This window comes from Urocitellus parryii, chromosome 2, assembly GCF_045843805.1.
Source record: "Urocitellus parryii isolate mUroPar1 chromosome 2, mUroPar1.hap1, whole genome shotgun sequence".
Taxonomy (NCBI): Eukaryota; Metazoa; Chordata; class Mammalia; order Rodentia; family Sciuridae; genus Urocitellus; species Urocitellus parryii.
The window spans coordinates 36,543,012-36,562,776 of NC_135532.1; the positions used below are offsets into that span (position 1 = coordinate 36,543,012).

At 42.9% G+C, this 19,765-nt stretch overlaps 1 protein-coding gene across 1 annotated transcript in view; it reads right to left on the reverse strand.

Annotated features, from left to right (window-relative positions):
* The window catches only part of Serpine3 (serpin family E member 3), a 29,413-nt gene extending 11,053 nt beyond the window's left edge, over nt 1–18,360 (reverse strand). Inside the window, exons 1-4 of the mRNA XM_026393695.2 lie at nt 18,102–18,360; nt 12,470–12,703; nt 9,905–10,102; nt 7,751–7,949 (exon numbers count right to left, since the gene is read on the reverse strand). Of these exons, the coding sequence (XP_026249480.1) occupies nt 7,751–7,949; nt 9,905–10,102; nt 12,470–12,703; nt 18,102–18,360 (890 nt within the window). The remainder of the gene's footprint in view (nt 1–7,750; nt 7,950–9,904; nt 10,103–12,469; nt 12,704–18,101) is intronic.
* Between the last annotated feature and the right edge of the window lie 1,405 nt (nt 18,361–19,765).

A 19,765-nucleotide genomic window follows, 5' to 3' on the forward strand; every position in this document is an offset into this window, starting at 1 on the left:
TCTTATGAATATAGATGTAAAGACCACACCAAAATACTAGCAAATTGAATCCATACCATATAAATCGCATGATAATCAAATGAGTTTTATCCCAGGAATTTAAGATGGGTTCAACATATGAAAATTAAGATAATGCACCAGAATCAGAATAAAGAACCAAGATCACATGATCCTCTCAACAGGTGCAGGAAAAAGCTTGATAAAATCCAACACCTTTTTTTGTTGTTGTTGTTTATATTTCTTTATTTATTTGGCACCAAGAATTGAACCCATGGGTACTTAACCACTAAGTAACATCCCCAGCCTTTTTTTTTTTTTTTTTTTTTTTTTTTTTTAAAGACAAGATCTCAGTAAGTTGCTTAGAGAGTTGCTTAGGGCCTCTCTAAATTGCTGAGCTAGCTTTGAACTTGTGATCCTCCTGCCTTAGCCTCCCAAGCCACTGGGACTATAGACATGCACCATGCTGTGAATGCCTGTAATTTGTTTATTTTTATACACCCAGGCTGAAAGTAATTTTAGTCCAACACCTTTTAATGATTAAAAGCAATCATCAAATACTCAACTAACTTGGGATATGAGGTAACTTCCTCAAATTGATGAGGGGCATCTACAAAAAAACCCCGCAGCATCATAGTTTGTGGTGAAAGACTGAAATCTTTCCCTCTAAGTTCAGGAACAAGCAAAGGATGTCTACTCTCACCATTTATGTTTTACCTTGTACAGGACAATTACACAGGAAAAAGAAATAGAAGGCATCTAGAAAGGAGAAGTAAATCTTCTTTCACAAATGACTTGGTTTCGTATATAGAAAGTCCCAAAGAATACACACACACACACACACACACGAATGATTAGAACTTTAGAACTAATAAATGAATTTGTCAAAGTGGCAGCAGACAAAATAAAAATATAAAAATCACTTGTGTTTCTGTACACTAACAATGAACAACATGAATACGAAGTTGGGAAAACCATTCAAGGTTGGTTCAACAAACAAATCAATAATATAATTTATAACACCAATAGACTTAAAGATAAGAATGACATGGTTATCTTAATAGATGCAGGGAAAGTATTTGACAAAATATAGCATCCATTCATCTTCAAAACACTAGAAAAACTAGGGGTAGTAGAAACATACCTCAACATTGTAAAAGCTATATATGTTAAACTCCAGACCAACATCATTTTGAATGGAGAAAAATTGAAAGCCTTTCCTCTAAAAACTGGAACAAGACAAGGAGGCCTTCTTTCACCATTTCAATTCAACATAGTCCTTGAAACTAGTCAGAGTAATTAGGCAAAAAAAATAAATAAATAAATAAATAAATAAATAAAAGGATACAAATAGGAAAAGAAGAGCTCAAGCAATCCCTATTTGCTGATGTCATGATTCTATATTAGAAGACCCAAAAAACTCCACTAGAAAACTTCTACAACTCATGAATGAATTCCAAAAAGTAGCAGGATATAAAATCAATACCCATAAATCAATTGTGTTCCTATACCTCAATGATGAATCATCTGAAAGAGAAATTAGGAAAACTATCCCATTCACTATAGCCTTAAAAGTAAACAAACAAACACTTGGGAATCAATCTAACAAAAGAAATGAAAGACCTCTACAATGAAAACTATAGAGCACTAAAGAAAACTGAAGAAGACCTTAGAAGATGGAAAGATCTCCCATATTCATGAATAGGATAATTAATATTGTCAAAATGGCCATACTACCAAAAGTGCTTTATAGATTTAATGAAATTCCTATTAAAATTCCAATGACATTCTATGACATTCTTCATAGAAATAGGAAAAGCAGTTATGAAATTTATTTGGAAAAATAATAGGCCAAGAATAGCCAAAGCAATACTTAGCAAGTGAAGCAGGAGGCATCACAATTCAGCTCTTAAATTATGCTACAGAGCTGTAGTAACAATTCCACTTACAATAGAATAAAAAGGAATAAAATACTTAGAAACAGATTCACCAACGTAAGTGTAAGATGTGTCCAGTGAAAACTACAAAACATTGCTGTAAGAAACAGACCTAAATGAAAGACATCCTGTATTGATGGCTTGAAACACTTGTTATTAGAAACCAATATTCTCCCAAAGCAATCTACAGATTCAACATAGTCCCTATCTAAATTTTACTGATCTTTTTGGGAGAAATTGATAAGCTGATCTTAAAATTCATATGAAAGTGCAAGGAGCCAGGAATAGCTAAAAATATTGAAAAATAATACAGTTTAAGGACACATGCTTCCTGATTTCTTTCTACAAAGCCACAGTAATCAAAACTGTATGGTACTGGCAAAGGTTTCAGATGTTTATGCCAATAGAACAGAATTGAGAGTCCAGAAGTAAACTCATACATTTGACAATGAATTTTGACATTGGTGCCAGGAAGATAGTCTTCAACAAACAATATTGAGATAAGTGGGTAGCCATATGTAAGTGAATGATGTTAAACCTTTATATCAGATCATAAACAGTGACAGTTGAACATATAAGTTGAAGTGCACAGGTCCACTTATATTGGATTTTCTTTCTTTTCTGGAGATTTGTAATAATTTGAAACAAACCTCTCTCAGTCTAAACATATAGTCCAGAAATACCAAAAATATTATGAAAACAGGCATGAATGCACAATTTTATATACAGAATAATCTATTTTACCATTTACTATCATAAGATATTATGATAATAATATCTTATATATAATAATATATTATGATATTATAATCTATTATATATGATAATATAATCTATTATATATGATAATAGTATATTATGATATTATAATCTATTATAAAACTTAAAATTTATCACAACTTAGGCATATTACAAACCACTGTATATGGCACCATTTGTAATCCAGAGAAACAAAAACAAATGCAAAGATGGAGTATAAGTCATAACTATGTAAAATTAACTGTAGTACATGTTGTTCTACTGTGATGCTTTTGTAACTGCCTCTTGTTACTGCAGTGAGCTCAAGTAGTATATTAGCTTACAGTTCCACGTGACCCTGTTCATCTCTGTATGAGCAGGTCTTTTCTCCAGTACATTGTGTATCTCCATAAATAGTGATTGCTAGCACATTTTTCACCATAAATAATATATATATTATACAAAAAATTTTGTTAAACAACTTTACATCATTGTTAAGACTTCTGGTCAACAGCAAGCTATTAGTTGTTAAGTTTTGAGTGAATCAAAAATTATATGCAGATTTTCTACTGCAAGGGGGTTGATTCCCCTAACTCCCATGTTGTTCAAGGGTCAAGTACATAATAATTAATTCAAAATGAATCAAAAGCCTAAATGTAAGAGATAAGCCTATAAAACTCTTAGGAAAAAAGCATAGACATTATCTCTGTGTCCTTGGTTAGGCAATGGTTTCTTAGCCATGGCATCAAAAGCACAAGAAAGAAAAGAAAAAAAAATAGATGAACTGAGCTTCATAAATGGACAACTTTTGTGCTTTAAAGATGAAGAAATTGAAAAGACAACACACAGAATGGGAGACAATATTTATAAAACATATATCTAATGAGGGTCTAATATCCAGAATAAATAAAAAATGATTACAACTCAACAACAAAGATAACCAATTTAAAAACGGGCAGAGTTAGGTGCAGTAGCACATGCCTGTAATCCCTGTGGCCTGGGAGGCTGAGGCAAGAGGATCACAAGTTTATAGCCAGTCTCAGCAACTTAGGAAGGCCCTGAGCAACTTAGCAAGACTACATCTCCAAATCAAATATAAAAAAGCTGAGGATGAGGCAGCAATTAAGCACCCAGGTTCAATCTCCATTTCCAAAAATAAACAAACAAAAATGGGAAAAGGATCTGAATAGATTTTTTTTCTCAAAAATGCATAAATGATCAACAAGTGAATAAAATATGTCATACATTACTAGTAATTAGTGAAGTACAAATAAAAGCCACAACGAGATACCACTTCATAACAACTAAGATGCTTTAATAAAAATTGATGGACAGTAGCAGATGTTGATAAAAATGTAGAGAAACTGAAACCCACAGATAAGTCATGGGCATGTAAGATCGTGTAGCCACTTGGAAAACATCCTGGAAATTCCTCAAAATGGGTTTCCACATGACCCAGGAATTCTCTTCCTAGGTGTATTTCCAAGACACTTAAAATATATATCCACAAAAAATACATGAATTTCATATACATGTATTTTTCAATCCAGAGAAACAAATGCAAAGATGTTATGGTTTGTTTGGCAAAAAGTGGAAATCAACAGAAAAGTGTCTTAGATCTCCAATATTTATGAATTAATGATTCATAAATATAAATTTAAAACAAACAAAATATAGTATCCATGCAACAGAATATTATTCAACTACAAAAGGACTGAAGTAGGGCTGGGGATATAGTTCAGTTGGCAGAGTGCCTTGTATGCACAAGGCCCTGGGTTTGATCCCCAGCACTAAAAAAAAAGACTGAAGTACTGATTCATGCTATAAGGATGAACTTTAAACTTTACATAAGTGAAAGAATTCATATACAAAGAACTACATGGTATGATCTAATTTACATGGAATGTCCAGAAGAGGCAAATCAATGGAGAAAAGTAGACTAGTGATGGCCTGGGCCTGGGAAGAGGGAACTGAGGAGCAATGGCTAATGGGTGTGGGGATTCTTTTCTAGGTGATGAAATGTTCCTGAATTAGATAGTAGCAATGGTGGCACAATTTTGTGAATATATTAAAAACCAGTGAATTGTGCATGTTAAGAGTGAATTTTAAGGGGATTAAAAAAAGAAGAAAACAACTTTAGAAAAGTATAGACCACCCATGATGATGATTAACAAGTCTTTGAAGGGGGCAAAACTTGTTTTGGATATATGAGGTCTGGTGGATTTTAAAGACTGTGTTGTAGATATGGTTTGGATGTGTTCCCCAAAGACTCATGTGCTAGAAGCTTGCCACAGTGTGATGGTGTTGAGATGGTGCAACCCTTAAGAGGTGGGGCCTAGTGGAAGGTGATGAAGTCACTGGGACAAGATCCTTAAAGGGATTAATATAGTTTTTTGCAGTTAGTTATCAGGAGAATGTGTTGTTTAAAAAAAAAAAAAAAAGCAAGCCTGGTCACCAAATCTCTCTGCCATCCTGTTCTTCCATTGATCTCTCCCTCTTGCATGGACTCCTGCCATGATGCCATCTGCCATATTGAGATGTAGCCAGAAGGCCCTCACCAGAGCTGTGCTGATGCCAGCACTATGTTCTTGGACCTCCAGAACTGGAACTAAATAAACCTTTTTCCTTTATAAAGTGCCCAGCCTCATGTATTTTTTCAAGCCAATAAAAAACAGACTAACACATGACTAACTTCCTACTATGTTGACCTTATCACCAAATGTTTTATTTATCAAATGTGTATTTGGTATTTGTGGATTACATGGTCATGGATGTACATGATCCTTAAACACTCATTCTTAGTTTTCTGGTTATTTCTTTAATATGATAATCATTCCTAAGAAAGACTAATGGTCCCTCTGCATTTTATTCTATTTCTTTATAAGTAAATGGTTACTTTGGAAGCTAGACATCATAATTCATCCAGAATCTACTAATGCACTGCTTGGTTATGTTTAACCCCAAAACACATCTCATTGTCACACAATTTTTGTGTTGATCCCAACAGTGTATAAAATGTTTTGCTCTTGTGCAGTGAAAACTGCATGCTGACTGCAGAGCAGGCTATACTAAATGATGAATGAATGATTTGAGGGAACTAAAGGTAATTAGTTGTTCAAAAGTTGACTTTGGGTCTACTATGGTCCATAGTTTATATCTAAACCTAGACTTAAAACAGTTTTAATTTATTTTCAGTTTATTCCCTAAAGGCATTAAAGCTAAATTTAAAAAAAAAATTAGTTTTGCTTGTGAAATGTTCTTATTTTCCTAAAAATGTCTACCCTTCTTGAGTAAGAGGCTTGATAGACTTAGGGAGATCTTAAAAACTTTTATCGGAATGAAATCAAGTTATTAACTAACAGTTGGTTCACTAAGATCCCTGCCTTCTCCCCCTCCCTCCCCTGACCTCCAATGTTTTTCAGGATCCTTGCTGGAACATTTGGGACTCCTAAGGCAGAATTGGAAGACAGTGGAGATTTGGGGCACATTTTTTTTCAAGGGAGCGGCACTGGGCTTCTTCCCCTGTCCTGAGAACTGGTTGTGGCATGAAGTTGGAGGCAGAGCATCTGGTCTTGGGAAGACCCCCTCAGGAAGTAAGTTCACTTCAGTCTGTGCCATGAGCAGTGATTCTGAAATGCACTCCCCATGATCTCCTCCCAGGGTCTTGCAGAATCCTGGAACTGGCCTGGGGATTTAGCAGGTCAGCAATTACCTGTGTCAGAGGAGCCAGGGGAACCAAACAGTGCCAACCCTGGGAAGAGACTGGAGAGTTCTCAATGGAGCTGCACTTTTCCCTGGGGCCCCCTGCTTACATCAGCTGCTTCAGGAAGAGGCAGCCAACTTTATCCTAAGACAGTGGTGAAACCCTGCAGCAGGCTGCTTTTTCTCTACATTTAACGACAGCAGCCTCTTCCTCTCTTCACTGAGCTTCTCTCAGATATAACAGGAAGATAGGGTCTGCTTCTGCTCCACGCCCCAGAGATCTGTTGAAATATCCAGGCTTGGGGCTTTGGTAGTCTGAATATTTGGTTTTAAGAGAGAGACTATATCTTAGAGTTCAGTTCACCTTCTGCTCTGGACTGTGCCTGATCCCATTTTAGATCTTGGCCCTAACTCACTGGGTCTCTGTATGTTTTTGTTCCAGCACACAGGCTTATTTTTAACTGCTCAGGGAAGAACTGCCAAGGCCACTGCCCTTGCCTGCTGAGAGCCCTGGCTGTGGAGTGAAAGCTAGGCCACCAGTGGATGGAGCATGACATCACATTGCAAAGGAGGCCCTGGACAGCGACACTTTCTTATTGCTGGTCTACAAATCTATTATAAATTCTCTCTCATCTCAACTGCACCAGAGAAGCTCAACATTTAAAGAAATCTTTGGTGGGATCCCTTCATAAAATAATGAGTCTTGTTAACACTGTGCTTTGGAAAAGCAAAATCTAGTGCTATTATTTCATTTGGAAATTTGTATGGGTACTTATTAGGGTTTCTTAAAGGAGGGATTCCCTCTGTTTAGGACCAGTAAGAACCTTCCACACAGAGACTTCAAGTCTCACATTTTTATGCCTTAATTTGGCTTCTGATTAGAATTTTATTTGGTTAGTTTCATAAGCCATCTTACCTCTTTGGTTTGGGGGAAATGATAATTGTATTACTCTTTAAGATATGGTAAGATTTGGGGCACATTCTTTCAAAGGAGCAACACTGAGCTTCCTCTGCTGTCTCAGAAATTGGTTGAGGCAGGAAGCTGGAGCAGGGGGTGTGGGAGCATGATTTCAGAAAAGGGTGCTGGGTCAGGTGGCAGGGTGGCAGCAAACACAGATGACCTGGCGGGAAGACCCAGTGAGAACAGAGTGTCTTGGGGCAGACCCTGGGAAGTAAGTTCATTTTGGTATGTGCCATGAACTGGTCAGCAGTGTCTCTGAAATGGACTCAAACTCTAGGGTAATTTCCCATTGTCCTAAGCTCTGGAGGAGTATTAAACAAGCCAGTCCAGTGGGTAAAGAGAGATGCTTCAATCAGACCACTTGGCTCCAAATCTGGGCCCTGTGGACGGCTGTAAAGTGGATGGAGCCACTTACCTGGGGAGGAAAATGTCCATCCTGGTTCTTCTCAGCCTGGTGGTCCAGAGGTGGATGACTCTGGCTGTGAGGTGTGGTTCAATGTGGCCCAAGGGGGCACCTCTGTCGCGGGGCAGCACGAGGAATAGACTTGCTGTGCTTCCCAGGTAAGGTAGCTCCAGGACCCCCACCTGATGGCCTGCAGTGTCCTGGAACTGGCCTGGGGATTCAGCGGATAACAAATTAGCTCTGTCCTGGGAGCCAGGGGAACCAAATAGTGCCACACTATGGGAAGAGGCAGGTTTACAGGACTGTAAATAATAAAATAGAAGATCTTCTTGCTCTCAGGGAGCAGCATGAGGCTGACGACTGTTGAGTGACGTGGTCCCTTCACTGATCCTAAGGCCCAAGGGCCCAAGTCATAAGGTCTGCAGTGGCTGGGCTGGATGATGATGATGGCACAGGGTAGAACCATATACCCTGTCTTAAAGGGGAAGCCCATTCAATCCTGGCCTGGGGACCCAGGCCTTTTGTGCCAGATCTCCCTATCTTTCAATTAAAACTCTAAATCCAAATTTCCTATGAGATTTCCCAACCTTTAAAGCATGACACAGACCGAAATAAAAACCATGAGTCCAGTCTAGATTTGACCTGGAGACGGACCAATCGTAACCTGTGAACTAAACAAACAGGTCTCAGGAAGGGCAACTGGGAGCCCATGGACAATGACTATGGCTGGCTGGGGACAAGTCTAGGCTGCCAAGCAGAGCATAATTTCAAAAAAGTGTGATGGGTCAGGTGGCAGGTGGCAGCAGACACAGATGACCTGGCAGGAAGACCCAGCAGGAGTTGCTAGTGAACAAACAGACAGTGACTGGGCCCAGTGACAAGAAAAAGATAGTGAGTCATGTAGGCAATCCAGGAGGCAGCGAGCCTCAGGTGGACCCCAGCCCAGATCCCTTCCTTGGGAGGATTTAAAGACCAAGGTCTTGGCGTGTGTCAGGAAACAGCAGAGTTGGCTGCGGGTGAAGGCAGAATCTTAGGCTCAGTAGAAAGTGACGGGGACACAGTTCCTAGTGCGTATTTCAGCTATTCTGTGGTTACTTATTCACTGTCCTTTGTGTGCCAGCCACCATACTCTGCACCCTGGGTGTGCTGGGAAGAACAAAAGCCACCCAGAGCCTTCCTGTCATCACACAGCCAACAGTCAAAACACCCAGCACGGTGACAATAGCAATGATAAAATGATAAAAATAAAAACCATAATAAATTGTTCTTGCACATTTGTTTATCCAGTAGACATCCTTCTCATCTTACTCGACCTCCACAAGCAATTATTGGTTGATTAAACAGATAAGTGCCTTTACTGAGCACTCACATGTGCCTGGATGGAAACAAAGCAGGACTACTTGCTAGCTTTCTAAATGCCAAAGTTCCAAAGATGCCGATTGAAATCTCACTGGTTTTTCCCTGAATAAGAACATAATGAGACTCAGAGGCTGCAGGAGGCTAAGCCTTCAGCAAGATTGAGGCTTGAGACATGGCTTCAGAGAAGTGTGTAGCAAGAAGTGGGGCCTGTTCTCCCCTGCGGTACAGGGCCTGCTGAGTCCACCACCCACAGCAGGCTGCTGGGATGGGGACCTCCAGGCATGCAACAGCATTGGGCAAACCCCGCCCGCCGCACCTCTATCTCACCAAGATGAGTGACCATCAGGCAGGTGGGTACACAGAACCATGGCATTTCAGGAGCAGTGGCTGCCAAGCAGAGCCTCCTCTGGGAGGCTTTGGAAAGCATTTTAGTCTCAATCTTCCTCCTTGTTCAGCACCCATTTTATCAGAGTTCCTGCCAGGGCAGGCAGTTCAGTTCAAACATTTTTGATTTCACATTAACTCTATTCTTATTAAGTGCAGAAGGAAATGTCAAGCATGAAATTGAGTTGTGCTCCACATCTGTGTCCACACTGTCTTGTCAACACACATGGTACACAGACCCCTTTCTCTAAGTCTTTTGCCACCTGGGCTTTCCTTTGGCCAAATCAGTGGCCCTGACAATGGACCCACATGGAGACACATCTCAATCCTGATCCTTTGGGAGCAGAGGCCTGACCTTCCCTCTCCTGCCCACAGGGCTCCGGGCTTCCTCCCACTTCAGACAGCTTAGGGGAAGGGGCTTACCATAGTTGACCTCAGCCATTTGGTGCATCATGGGGACCTGGAAGATGCGGCCACGAGCACAGGTGAAAGGCAGGGGCTGTGAATTGGTGGAGGAGAATCTCCTCCTCCACGTGCTTTGGAAGGTCATGGTGCTCACCAGTGCGAGCTGAGCAGATGCTGCGTTGATCTGCTCCCACGGCAGGCCACCTGGGCTCTTACCTGCAAGCAGGAGAGCAGGGGTGTAAATGTGCGTTATGATTGAACTGAACACAATATTTGTGTAGAGAAGGAGTGCAGAGTTAAAACAAACAAACAAGATCTTTTTTGATGTAGTATTCTCCATCTCTCTCTCCCCCCTCATGTTTCCCAGTGTCTTTTTGGTTTACTAAAAATGTTTTAATTCCCTGTCTCAGCTGCTCGTACTGCCAGGGGATCTGAGGTCACACTAGCTGCTCTCAGCTTGGGCAGTGGGAATAGAAAGTGAGAACTCAGAAGTGAGTCTGAGTCCCTGACACCTGCCCTCGGGCTCTGGGGGTCAGTGAGGCATTTCCAAAGATGGGCTGCAGCCTACTTGTTAATATCCATTAATGGTGAAATATGTACACACTTCTAAAGAGCTGCTGCTGAAGACCATGCCTTTGTTCTTCCCTGAGCATTTTGGAGGGCTCCCTCTGGTTCTGTCTGAAGCCATTCTTTCTCTAGGCAGACCCCTGAGGAACTAGGTGTAGTGACAGGGAGGTGCCACACTGTGTCACCCCTAGATCTCCACTGACCATTGTTGAGCTGAATCCCCTTCTGAGACAGCAATGTCCAGAGCATTGTCTCTGGAGGGTGAGGTTAAAATTTCGTGCATCACCAGAAAGAGGACAGGCAGACTACCCCTACAGGGACAGTTTTTTTTTTTTTTTTTTTGTCTGGGCCCTTTATTTGTTTAATAAACATATTCTTTGCATTGGGCTTTGTTCTAAATATTGGAACAAATTCTCACTGACTCATCCCTGTTATTCCTTACTTCACAGATCCTTGGAGAAGTTGGCCAATGCCATATACTTGTGATGGGCAAAGCCACCATCCTTCAGTTACCCGAGAAACCTTGAATTCAGACTGGAAGGGCCTGGCTTCAGGCTCTGCCCTTGGGATGGCTGCACTAATGGCTACCCTTTCTTCGAGGACAGATTTGTCCAGGAATTGAGAAAGCAGCTAGTGTGGCTTTTGCAGGGGGCAAGGGTGGGGGTGTCCTAGCAGCACAAGGAGGTGAGAGGGAATGAAACCTTTTAAAGTAAATTGACCAGATGTCATGAAACATTGGAGAAAATTGAGGAAGAATTGCAGGTACTTCAGCTCAATGAGTATATATTCTATCACTTCCTATTCTACTTAAAATTTTTTTTGTAGTTATAGATGGACAGAATACCTTTACTTTATTTGTTTATTTTTATGTGGTGCTGAAGATCGAACCCAGTGCCTCACACATACTAGGCAAGTGCTCTGCCACTGAGCTACAGCCCCTGTCCCCTATTCTTCTTTTTAAACAGCTTTGGTATTGAACGTAACATGAGTAATTACCAAGGATGCTAGAGTCCCACACTCTGTGTTAGAATCCTGGCTTTGTGGACTCTGGGCAGACAGGGGGCTCCAGCCTCAGTGCCTCAGTTCCTCCATTTTTAAAATGGTAACAGTACTACCACCTCCCTCCTAGGACTGAGGTGAAACTAAACTCAGATAATGAATTTCCTTCTTTCTTTGTTTTCTTTTTTTGGTACTAGGGATTGAACTCAGGGGCACCCCACCACTGAGCCACATCCTCAGCCCTATTTTGTATTTTGTTCACAGTCAGGGTCTCACTGAGTTGTTTGGTGTCTCACTATTGCTGAGGCTGGCTTTGAACTCAGGGTCCTCCTGTCTCAGCCTCCTAAACTACTGGGATTACAGGCGTGAGCCACAGCGCGCAGCTGAGAAAATGAATTTTGAACAGTGCTAAATAAATAAATTAAGTGCTCAGTAAATATTAATGATTTTCAATAAGAATTACAATGGCATAGTGGCAGGTGCCAGACCTCTCTGAATCATCCCTCATTGCTGGACAGTTAGGTTATAAATATATTTTTCTTCAATGAAACTGAGCTAAACATCTTATTGCATACAACTTTTTCTTCTTTTGAATTATTTCCATATCCTAAATCCCCAAGAAACCATTTTTCAGCCCCTCTGACATTTTATTCTCACAAGGGGTTAACTGAAGATGGGCACAGAGCTCAGTGGAAACTTACCCTGCGGAACAATGACATGGGACAAAGCCTGTAAGGTATGTCAGAGGTAGAGACTCTGAGGAACTCTTTTCTATGCATTCATGTATGTGTGTGTGCATGTGGTGGGGGGTGAGTGGGGTGGGGACAGGGACAAAGTCAGCTTCAGTTGTTTCACAGAGCATGTTATTCAAGGGTAGAATCTCCCAAGAAGACAAACTTTCGCTGCAGTGGAGCGCAGCCCACGCACCCATCACCATGGCTTCTGACAAGTGTTGGGTGATACTCTGTCTTTGCAGCCCTCACTTTAGCCTTATGTAGGAGGATGGTTTTCTTTTACCTGTGATTGGTCTGGATGCCCCTTCCTTGGCCCAGATGGTAGTGCTGTTGGGCTCACTGAGGTCAGCCGACTGCAGGCTGCTGTTGGCCCACCAGGAGACCTGCTCCACAAAGCAGGGGGACAATGGCATTCCAGCTTGCACAAAAAGGGTGCAGGCCAGCTCCATCTCGGAGACGTGGCTGGAGTTGCGCAGTGTGGCATAAACAGCATGCAAGAAATCTCTCACCTTAGGGTCTGTGAGAAAGAAGTAAGGATAAGCAGTCAATGGGGACTGTGAGGAAGAAGTCAGCACAATGTCCGTCTGCGTGTTGCATGGAAATGGGACCTCAGCAACACACTCTTATTTCATAAGGTGTATCCCTGTGCGTAGTCAATTTAGAAAAGTCAGAGCTAAGCCCGCTCAGGAGTCAGCCTAGCTGGCTGGGAAGAAACCCTGCTGGGGACACGGCTCAGTGGTAGAGCACTTGCCTAGTAGGCATGAGGCCTGGCTTTGATTCCTAGCCAAAAAAAAGGTAGAAGTTGGGAAGAAGACATGCTAGATCTGAAAGAATCCAGCTGCAGTAGGGCACAGGAGTGCATGCCTGTAATCCCACTGACTTAGGAGGATGGCATGTTCAATGCCAGCCTAGGCAACTTAGAGATATCCTATCTCAAAATGAAAGGACTGGAGATGTGGCTCAGTGGTAGAGCTTCCCTGGGATCAATACCCAGAAAAAAAAAAAAAAAAAAAGAAAAAGAAAAAGAAATCTGGCTGCAATGAAGTCAACTAAGATAAGGAGCTGTTCTTTTGTTCTAAGATCCTGATTCAGGATTGTGGACAAGTGCTGGACTAGAGTGTCTAGAGCTAGGACAATGGAGGTCCAAAGTGCAGGGTGAAGGGCTTTCAAATATTTGCAAAGTCAAGAGCTTTATATGCAATGTCACAAGTAACAGTGATGGGCAGTGGCCAGGATGTTGTGTTGTCAAGATACCTTTCCTGGGGCTTTATATGACAGCATGTCATAAACCCAAGCAGCCTCTTTTAGAACTATGCTTTCAATTTGAAAAATACAGAGGAAAGGTAAGAACATTTCCCATCCCCCATCTCCCTACAACTCAGCAGAAGGCTCGTATTATTGCATTAGTGAGAAGCTACAAGATTGTTGAGGAAATAACCATGGAGAGAGTGAGTAACGAGCTTCCACCTCCTTGGACGGCAGCTAGATTTCTATTTCTATACTATTTACAGATTGCTGCCTTGTCTCCATAATCCATGGTAGATTTTATTTTCATGCTACTATTTACAAGCTGCAGCTTCTAGACTCCCAAGACATCCCATAAGCTGGTATTCTGGGGGTGAAGCTCTGTAGGCTGCCTGCAGGATACCTCCTTCCTGTTCTCCTCTGTGCCTCACCTCATTCTCAGGCACATCCCTGTAGCTGTCCCCAAATCCTCCCTGCAAGACACAATGCCCTGCCATGTCGCATACTGAGATGCATCTCTCACTCAGCTTGGGGTCTGTCCAATCTTTCAAGTTGCAGAGGCCAAACCAGGAGGCAGCAGAAGACCCCTAAGTAGCCTGGCTCACATCCTTTGGGAGGGAGCACAGTACCCAGAATTCACCCTGGTTATGGCCCCCTGGCTGCCAAGTATAGTAGCAGACAGATGTTATTCATCTACAAATCACTCACTACTTCTTAGAATCCTGCTTAGAATCTTAGAAACTGCTTCTTAGAATCCACAACTCTAAAAAGCTGACTTGATCTCATGAATTACAGCCTAACTTGAGTTCTTGCATTGTATCATAGTGAGAAAAGAAATGAAAGTCCTTACAGTCAGATTTTACCTTAGCCAGGGAGGTCATCTGTATTTCTGGGATCACATCTCTGCTGCACGTTGGCTGTCTGCAGAGGAGCCCTGAGACATTTCACTAGTTCCTAGTGTAGAGTGATCTTAGGGGTGATCCTGAGCTTTTTCTCTGTCCCCTGACCTTCTCTGGGCCAGGAACCAGTGTTCTTACAAATTAACAGAGCAGAGTAAACTGGCTTGCAGTTGATTTTAGCATGAAGACTGATCTCCATCTGAGCCTGGCCTGTCCTTGCCCATTTGCACACAGGAATATGCCATGCCAGAAATGAAAACTACTCTAGGCTGACAGTGTCCACAGAGAGTGTGCCGAGTGCTCTGCGTTCCTGATCACATTCAGTTCTTCCAACAGCCCTGTGAATGAATGCCTATTGTGATCCCCATTTATAGAGGAGGGAGCTGAGCCAGAGAAGTCCATTCTCTGGCTCAATTTCATCAAAGTAGTCAATGTCCTGTTGCCCACAGGGCAAGGAGCCAGTGGGTTGTGGACCCTCTGCTTGGATGGCTTTGTTCTCTTGGGGATGAAGGTGGCTGTGGAGCAAGTAGCCTCCTGTTTTGCTGTATTTGCTGTATTCCAGATCCTTTTCTGTGATGTGAGAGTGAGAACCAGCTTCTCCCACAGCCCTTGAAGCAGAATCCTGTCGCTGCTGGCTCTCTCTCTGCCTTCCATCTCTGAAATAGAAAGCTGCCTTTCTTGCTGAAAGAGGGGACATAATCAGGTAGTTCTAAGAAAATGCTGAGGGAGGGAAGGAAAACAAAGAAAAGAAAGCCACACGGGCTGTGGGACACCAGGGGTAGAGTGAGGGAGGTGTAAAGGGCTTGAGGAGAGGGTCCCTGGGACGAGTACAGAGTGATGGAAAGTACCCAAAGAAAGTCAAGAGTTCTGCTGCAAAACAGTCTTTCAGCTCATTTGAGAGACTGGCATGGAAAGTACCTTCCTTTTTAAAATAAATCTGCTGCATTAACCTTCTTAATTATGACACTGAATCTGGTGGGTCTTGACTTTGTAAGGTTAAGGTGTATAAAATTCTCAAAGTGCAAGAACTGTCTTTTGGATGCTAATATTTTAATTGCCAGAGAAGGAAAAGAGGGTTTTTAGAGTGGTCTCCAGTGAGTTGGGCTGGGCTGAGAGGATCATGACGATGCTTTGGCGAGAAACAGAGAAGGCAGGGTGCTTATATATTTATGCAACTTCCCCATGGCTTAGAGTAGAGCTGAGGGGTTATGAAAAGAATAGGATTTGGAGTCAGAAAATATAGCATTTGAATTCTGGCTCTGGCACTTGCCCATTAGGTGAGCTGAGTTTTGCAAGTCATCCACTCGTATTTGTAAAATAGGAATATGAATAGAGGCTTAATATTGTATATGGTTTCTGTGAGGATCAAATGACATCATGATGATAAAAGTAATTCCATATGCAACATGAAACAGAATTCTTTCCAGGGGCAGATCACCTTTCATCTCTGAGGCCTCTCTCTGTTCCTAGTCCTGTTCTTGTTCTTAATAGAAAACACTGAAGTGTTCTTTATTAATCTCCCTGGACAAGGAAGATCCCTAGAAGTCGGGACTCTGGGAAATGGCGTGCTTCAGGAGTGAAAACAAGGTGCTCTTTGGAGACATCTCTGGTGCCTGTTCTGAATCTCACACTGTGCTTTGAGGATCAGAGGCGGGAACCCTGGCAAAGCTCCTGGTGGTCACACAGCGTCCAGATACACAGGAAGGGGACAACGCTGGTGTGTCACACTGTAGACTTGGACAGATCTTTCTGTTGATTAAAAAGGCACAGTACCCCTGGCCCTGGGCGTGTTTTGCTGAGGACTTTATACTGTGCTATTGGTCTTAAAGAAAAGACTGGGCGGGGGCAGGAAGTGGCACTGGTGTTAGTTTTAAGTAGCACACACATGATTTTCAGAGCTATCCTGATGCAAACCAAAGCATAGAGATATTCTATTAACCAGAACTCTGAAAACGGCACATTCTTGTTCACAACTGTTATAGCTCCATAAGATAAATAAAGCAGTTTATGATTAAGAAAATTAAGTGGAATTATTATTATTACTATTAGTATTGGTTGAGTGGGGTATTGGGGATTAAACCCAGGGGGGCTTTACCACTAAGCCACATCCCCAGCCCATTTTATTTTTTATTTAGAGACAGGGTCTCACTAAGTTGCTTAGAACCTCGCTAAATTGCTGTAATCCTCCTGCCTCAGCTTCCCGAGCTGCTGGGATTATAGACGTGTGCCACCATGCCCCGCAAATGGGGTCATTGTTCCACAGAGTTTGACTATTGCGCATTCTTGACATTTGGTGATTGTTGAATGAGCTGAAAGGACACCCTGATGATCTTCACATCTGGTTACCAGGTACTGACACTGTACCCGACAACCAGAGCCAATCACAGGGTTTCCTTTCTCTGCAGGTTGCAGCAATTGCAACTGTCTTTCCCCCAGTCCTGACTTCAGTGAGGCTCTATTTTAAGACTAAAATGCCTGCCCTATCTTTCACATTCCTCGTTATTTTTCATAACCCAGCTCAGATGTCTCGTCTTCTGGGGAGCCTTCAGATCTGCCAGGGGAATAAATCATTCCCTTCCCTGTACTAACTTATCTCCCACAAATGCACTTATGGTGCAGGGTTAGAGTATATTACTACTATGAGCCTGAGCTGCCTGTGTTCAGGGTTTTCTGTACACATCTGTATGCCAAGACCCTCATGCTGTACCAGTACATGCAGTTGGTGCCCCACGGCCCTGGGTGAATTGCCTTGCACCAGATCTAATGGGGTTGAAGAATAAGTCTGTGGCTCTGTGCACTGCTGGGATATACTTATCGAGAACAATTAAGTTCAATAAACTATTTTCTGCTTCAGTATCCCCAGAGAGAACCCACATTTGTCTGTGGCCAGCATGGTCACCATCATTGTCTTGGAGCGTCGGACGCTCAGCTGGAGCCTTAGGGCCTGACATGTTGGGTACTAACCTCTACTCGCTAACTCAGAATTCTATTTCAACGGGAGCTCTCACCAGGCTGTGTTGGTATTGGCTCTTGTGCTTTCTGGCAAATCAGTTTATACAAAGGTTGTCCCATTCTTCTTATTAAGATCTTATTCTGAGATAGAGAAGAAAAAGCCCGTGTGTGCTTACATGGAGATGGTGAGTGGATACCAAAGCCAGGCATTGAGCTGGTCCCTGAGAAAAGTTCAGCTGAGGCTGAGCTACATTCAAGAAACTTGCTGCTGCTAGCAAAGATGCTCTAAGATACAGAATTCATAAAAATAAGCCAGCAGATTGAACATTGGCCAGAAGTCACAGATTCATGAAAAACATGGGCTTTGGAGCCAGAGAATCTGGGCTTGAATCCAACTCTGCCCCTTACTGGCTGTGTGACCTCTAGCAAGTTGCTTCCACTCTCTGTGCCTAGTTGCTCTTTTTCAAAATAAGGATGATAATAAAGTCACCAACCTCCACGGGACTGTTGTGGCAATTAATTTAATTAATGTTTATAAGGTGCTTGCAACTCGGCCTGGCACTATAAAAGACCGTGTGAAATGAAACCAAATTATTACTGTGGAACATGATGCTAGAAGTGAGCTTTAAAAATCAAGGGTAACTGCCATTCCAAAGTCTGAATGCCTTCCTGCCCAGTAGTCATCTTTCTGCATGAGAGCACCACTGGGGGCTGAGCTCCTGCCTCCCTACCCCCTACCACCTGAGCAGTGAGCGAGAATGAGAAGAGTAGGCATGAAGAGGGAGAGGGTGAAGAAGCCTGCACGTGGGGGCCTCTTACCGTGCACGGTGTACCCCAGAGCGCCTGCCAGCTGCTGGCCAGTGTTCCCCTGGGCTCCAAACTGCAGGATCTCCAGCGGGAGGGACACGCCGGTGGGAGAGATGACAAAGTTTGTGCTGTTTCTACCTGCTGCTGCGCTCCGGTAGAGGCGAAGTGCAAACTCAGTCTTTAGCATCAGCAGACTTTGGGGGAGGTGGCTGTGCCCTCCAGGGAAGCAGAAGTGAAGGAGGAAGAGGGTGATGTGCAGGAGAGGCGACATGGAGACTGCTGCTGCTGCTGGTCCTGCAATTCAGAGGGCAGAGAAGCGGATGAGGAGGGATGCTGGTGGTGCCACCAGCTCATCCCACAGAGGACGCTGCTGCCCCACTCTGATTGCTCTGTATTTAGTGGCTGGAAAAGGCCAGAACAGGGAGGCCTTCATCCAGCTGCTCTGGTCCCCCGCTCACAGTCCCACCTGCCCTGGTGGCTTTACTGCACGTTTTATGTTAGCATTGGGAATATCTACACTTGCTGGGATGCTTTACAAAACCAAACCAAGGGTTGGAAGACCTGCTTCATGTCTTTGGCAAGACCTGAAGCAAACCATTACGTTGGGAAAAGAAACGTAAGAACATCCTACTTTTTTCTTTTGTATTTAGCCAACTTATAGCTGTGCCATGTTTATCACAAATATTATGACGACTCATCACCATCATCATCATCATCATCATCATCATCGTCTACCATGCTAAAAGGGACTTTGTACATTCTCAATTGTTCCAAAAATCTTACTTGGTAGCTGTTAACATATTTCATCTCCAGGGATAGTGATTACGGTTTAGAGAGCCCAGTGACTCATGTACATGGGGAAAGCAACAGGGCTATAACTTAAATCCTGTTTTTCTCTCAAGAATACACATGTGCATTAAGATACTGATATATGAGTTAATTGTGAACTAGAATGCCAGAATTCTTGTGATGTGAATCATTCTCATAAAAAGAACACTTTCACAGAGAAGAGAATTAAACAAAGTAAACCCCTACACCAGAACTGTATCCTCCCAGGGAAGGCAGAACATCCACAGGCTAGAAGTTCATGCCAGAAGAGCAAAGAAATGTTTTCAATGGCTATGCCACATATCCAGCCAGCAGCAATTTTGGCTGAGTGGTCTAACTCTGAAATCACATGGAACTTCCTGTAGAAGTTTGCAAGCAAGACTCTCAGTGTCCACATTAGATAATGACCCAAGGCAGACAGCCTGTCTCTCGTTCTTCAGCTCTTTCTCCAGGTAGCCAAGTGCAAATGCAGCACCAGATAGATGTCTTTGGTACCACAGAAGTGGGGATGTGCGTGTGTATGCACACGTCTGGGGGTAGAGGGTCCCAGCCCAGGGTCATTTGTGAAAGCCTCAAGCCCCACTTCACAAGCCTTGCAGCTCCTATAACCTCCCATAGGAACACGCAGCTCCCAGCAAGTGGACCTGGACCTCGAAGTCCCGGGCTCCCCATGACCCAAGCCCCGCCATAGTTCATCTGGGAGGAGCTGCTTACTCACGGACTCTTGGACCAAAGGGTTGCGCTTCCTTGGTTGGTTCTGTTCTTGTGGGTCTCCAGTATTAATGTGCTCCCTTTTAAAAAAGTGGAGCAGAATCTGCTTTGAATCACAAGACAGCACAGGGAGGAAG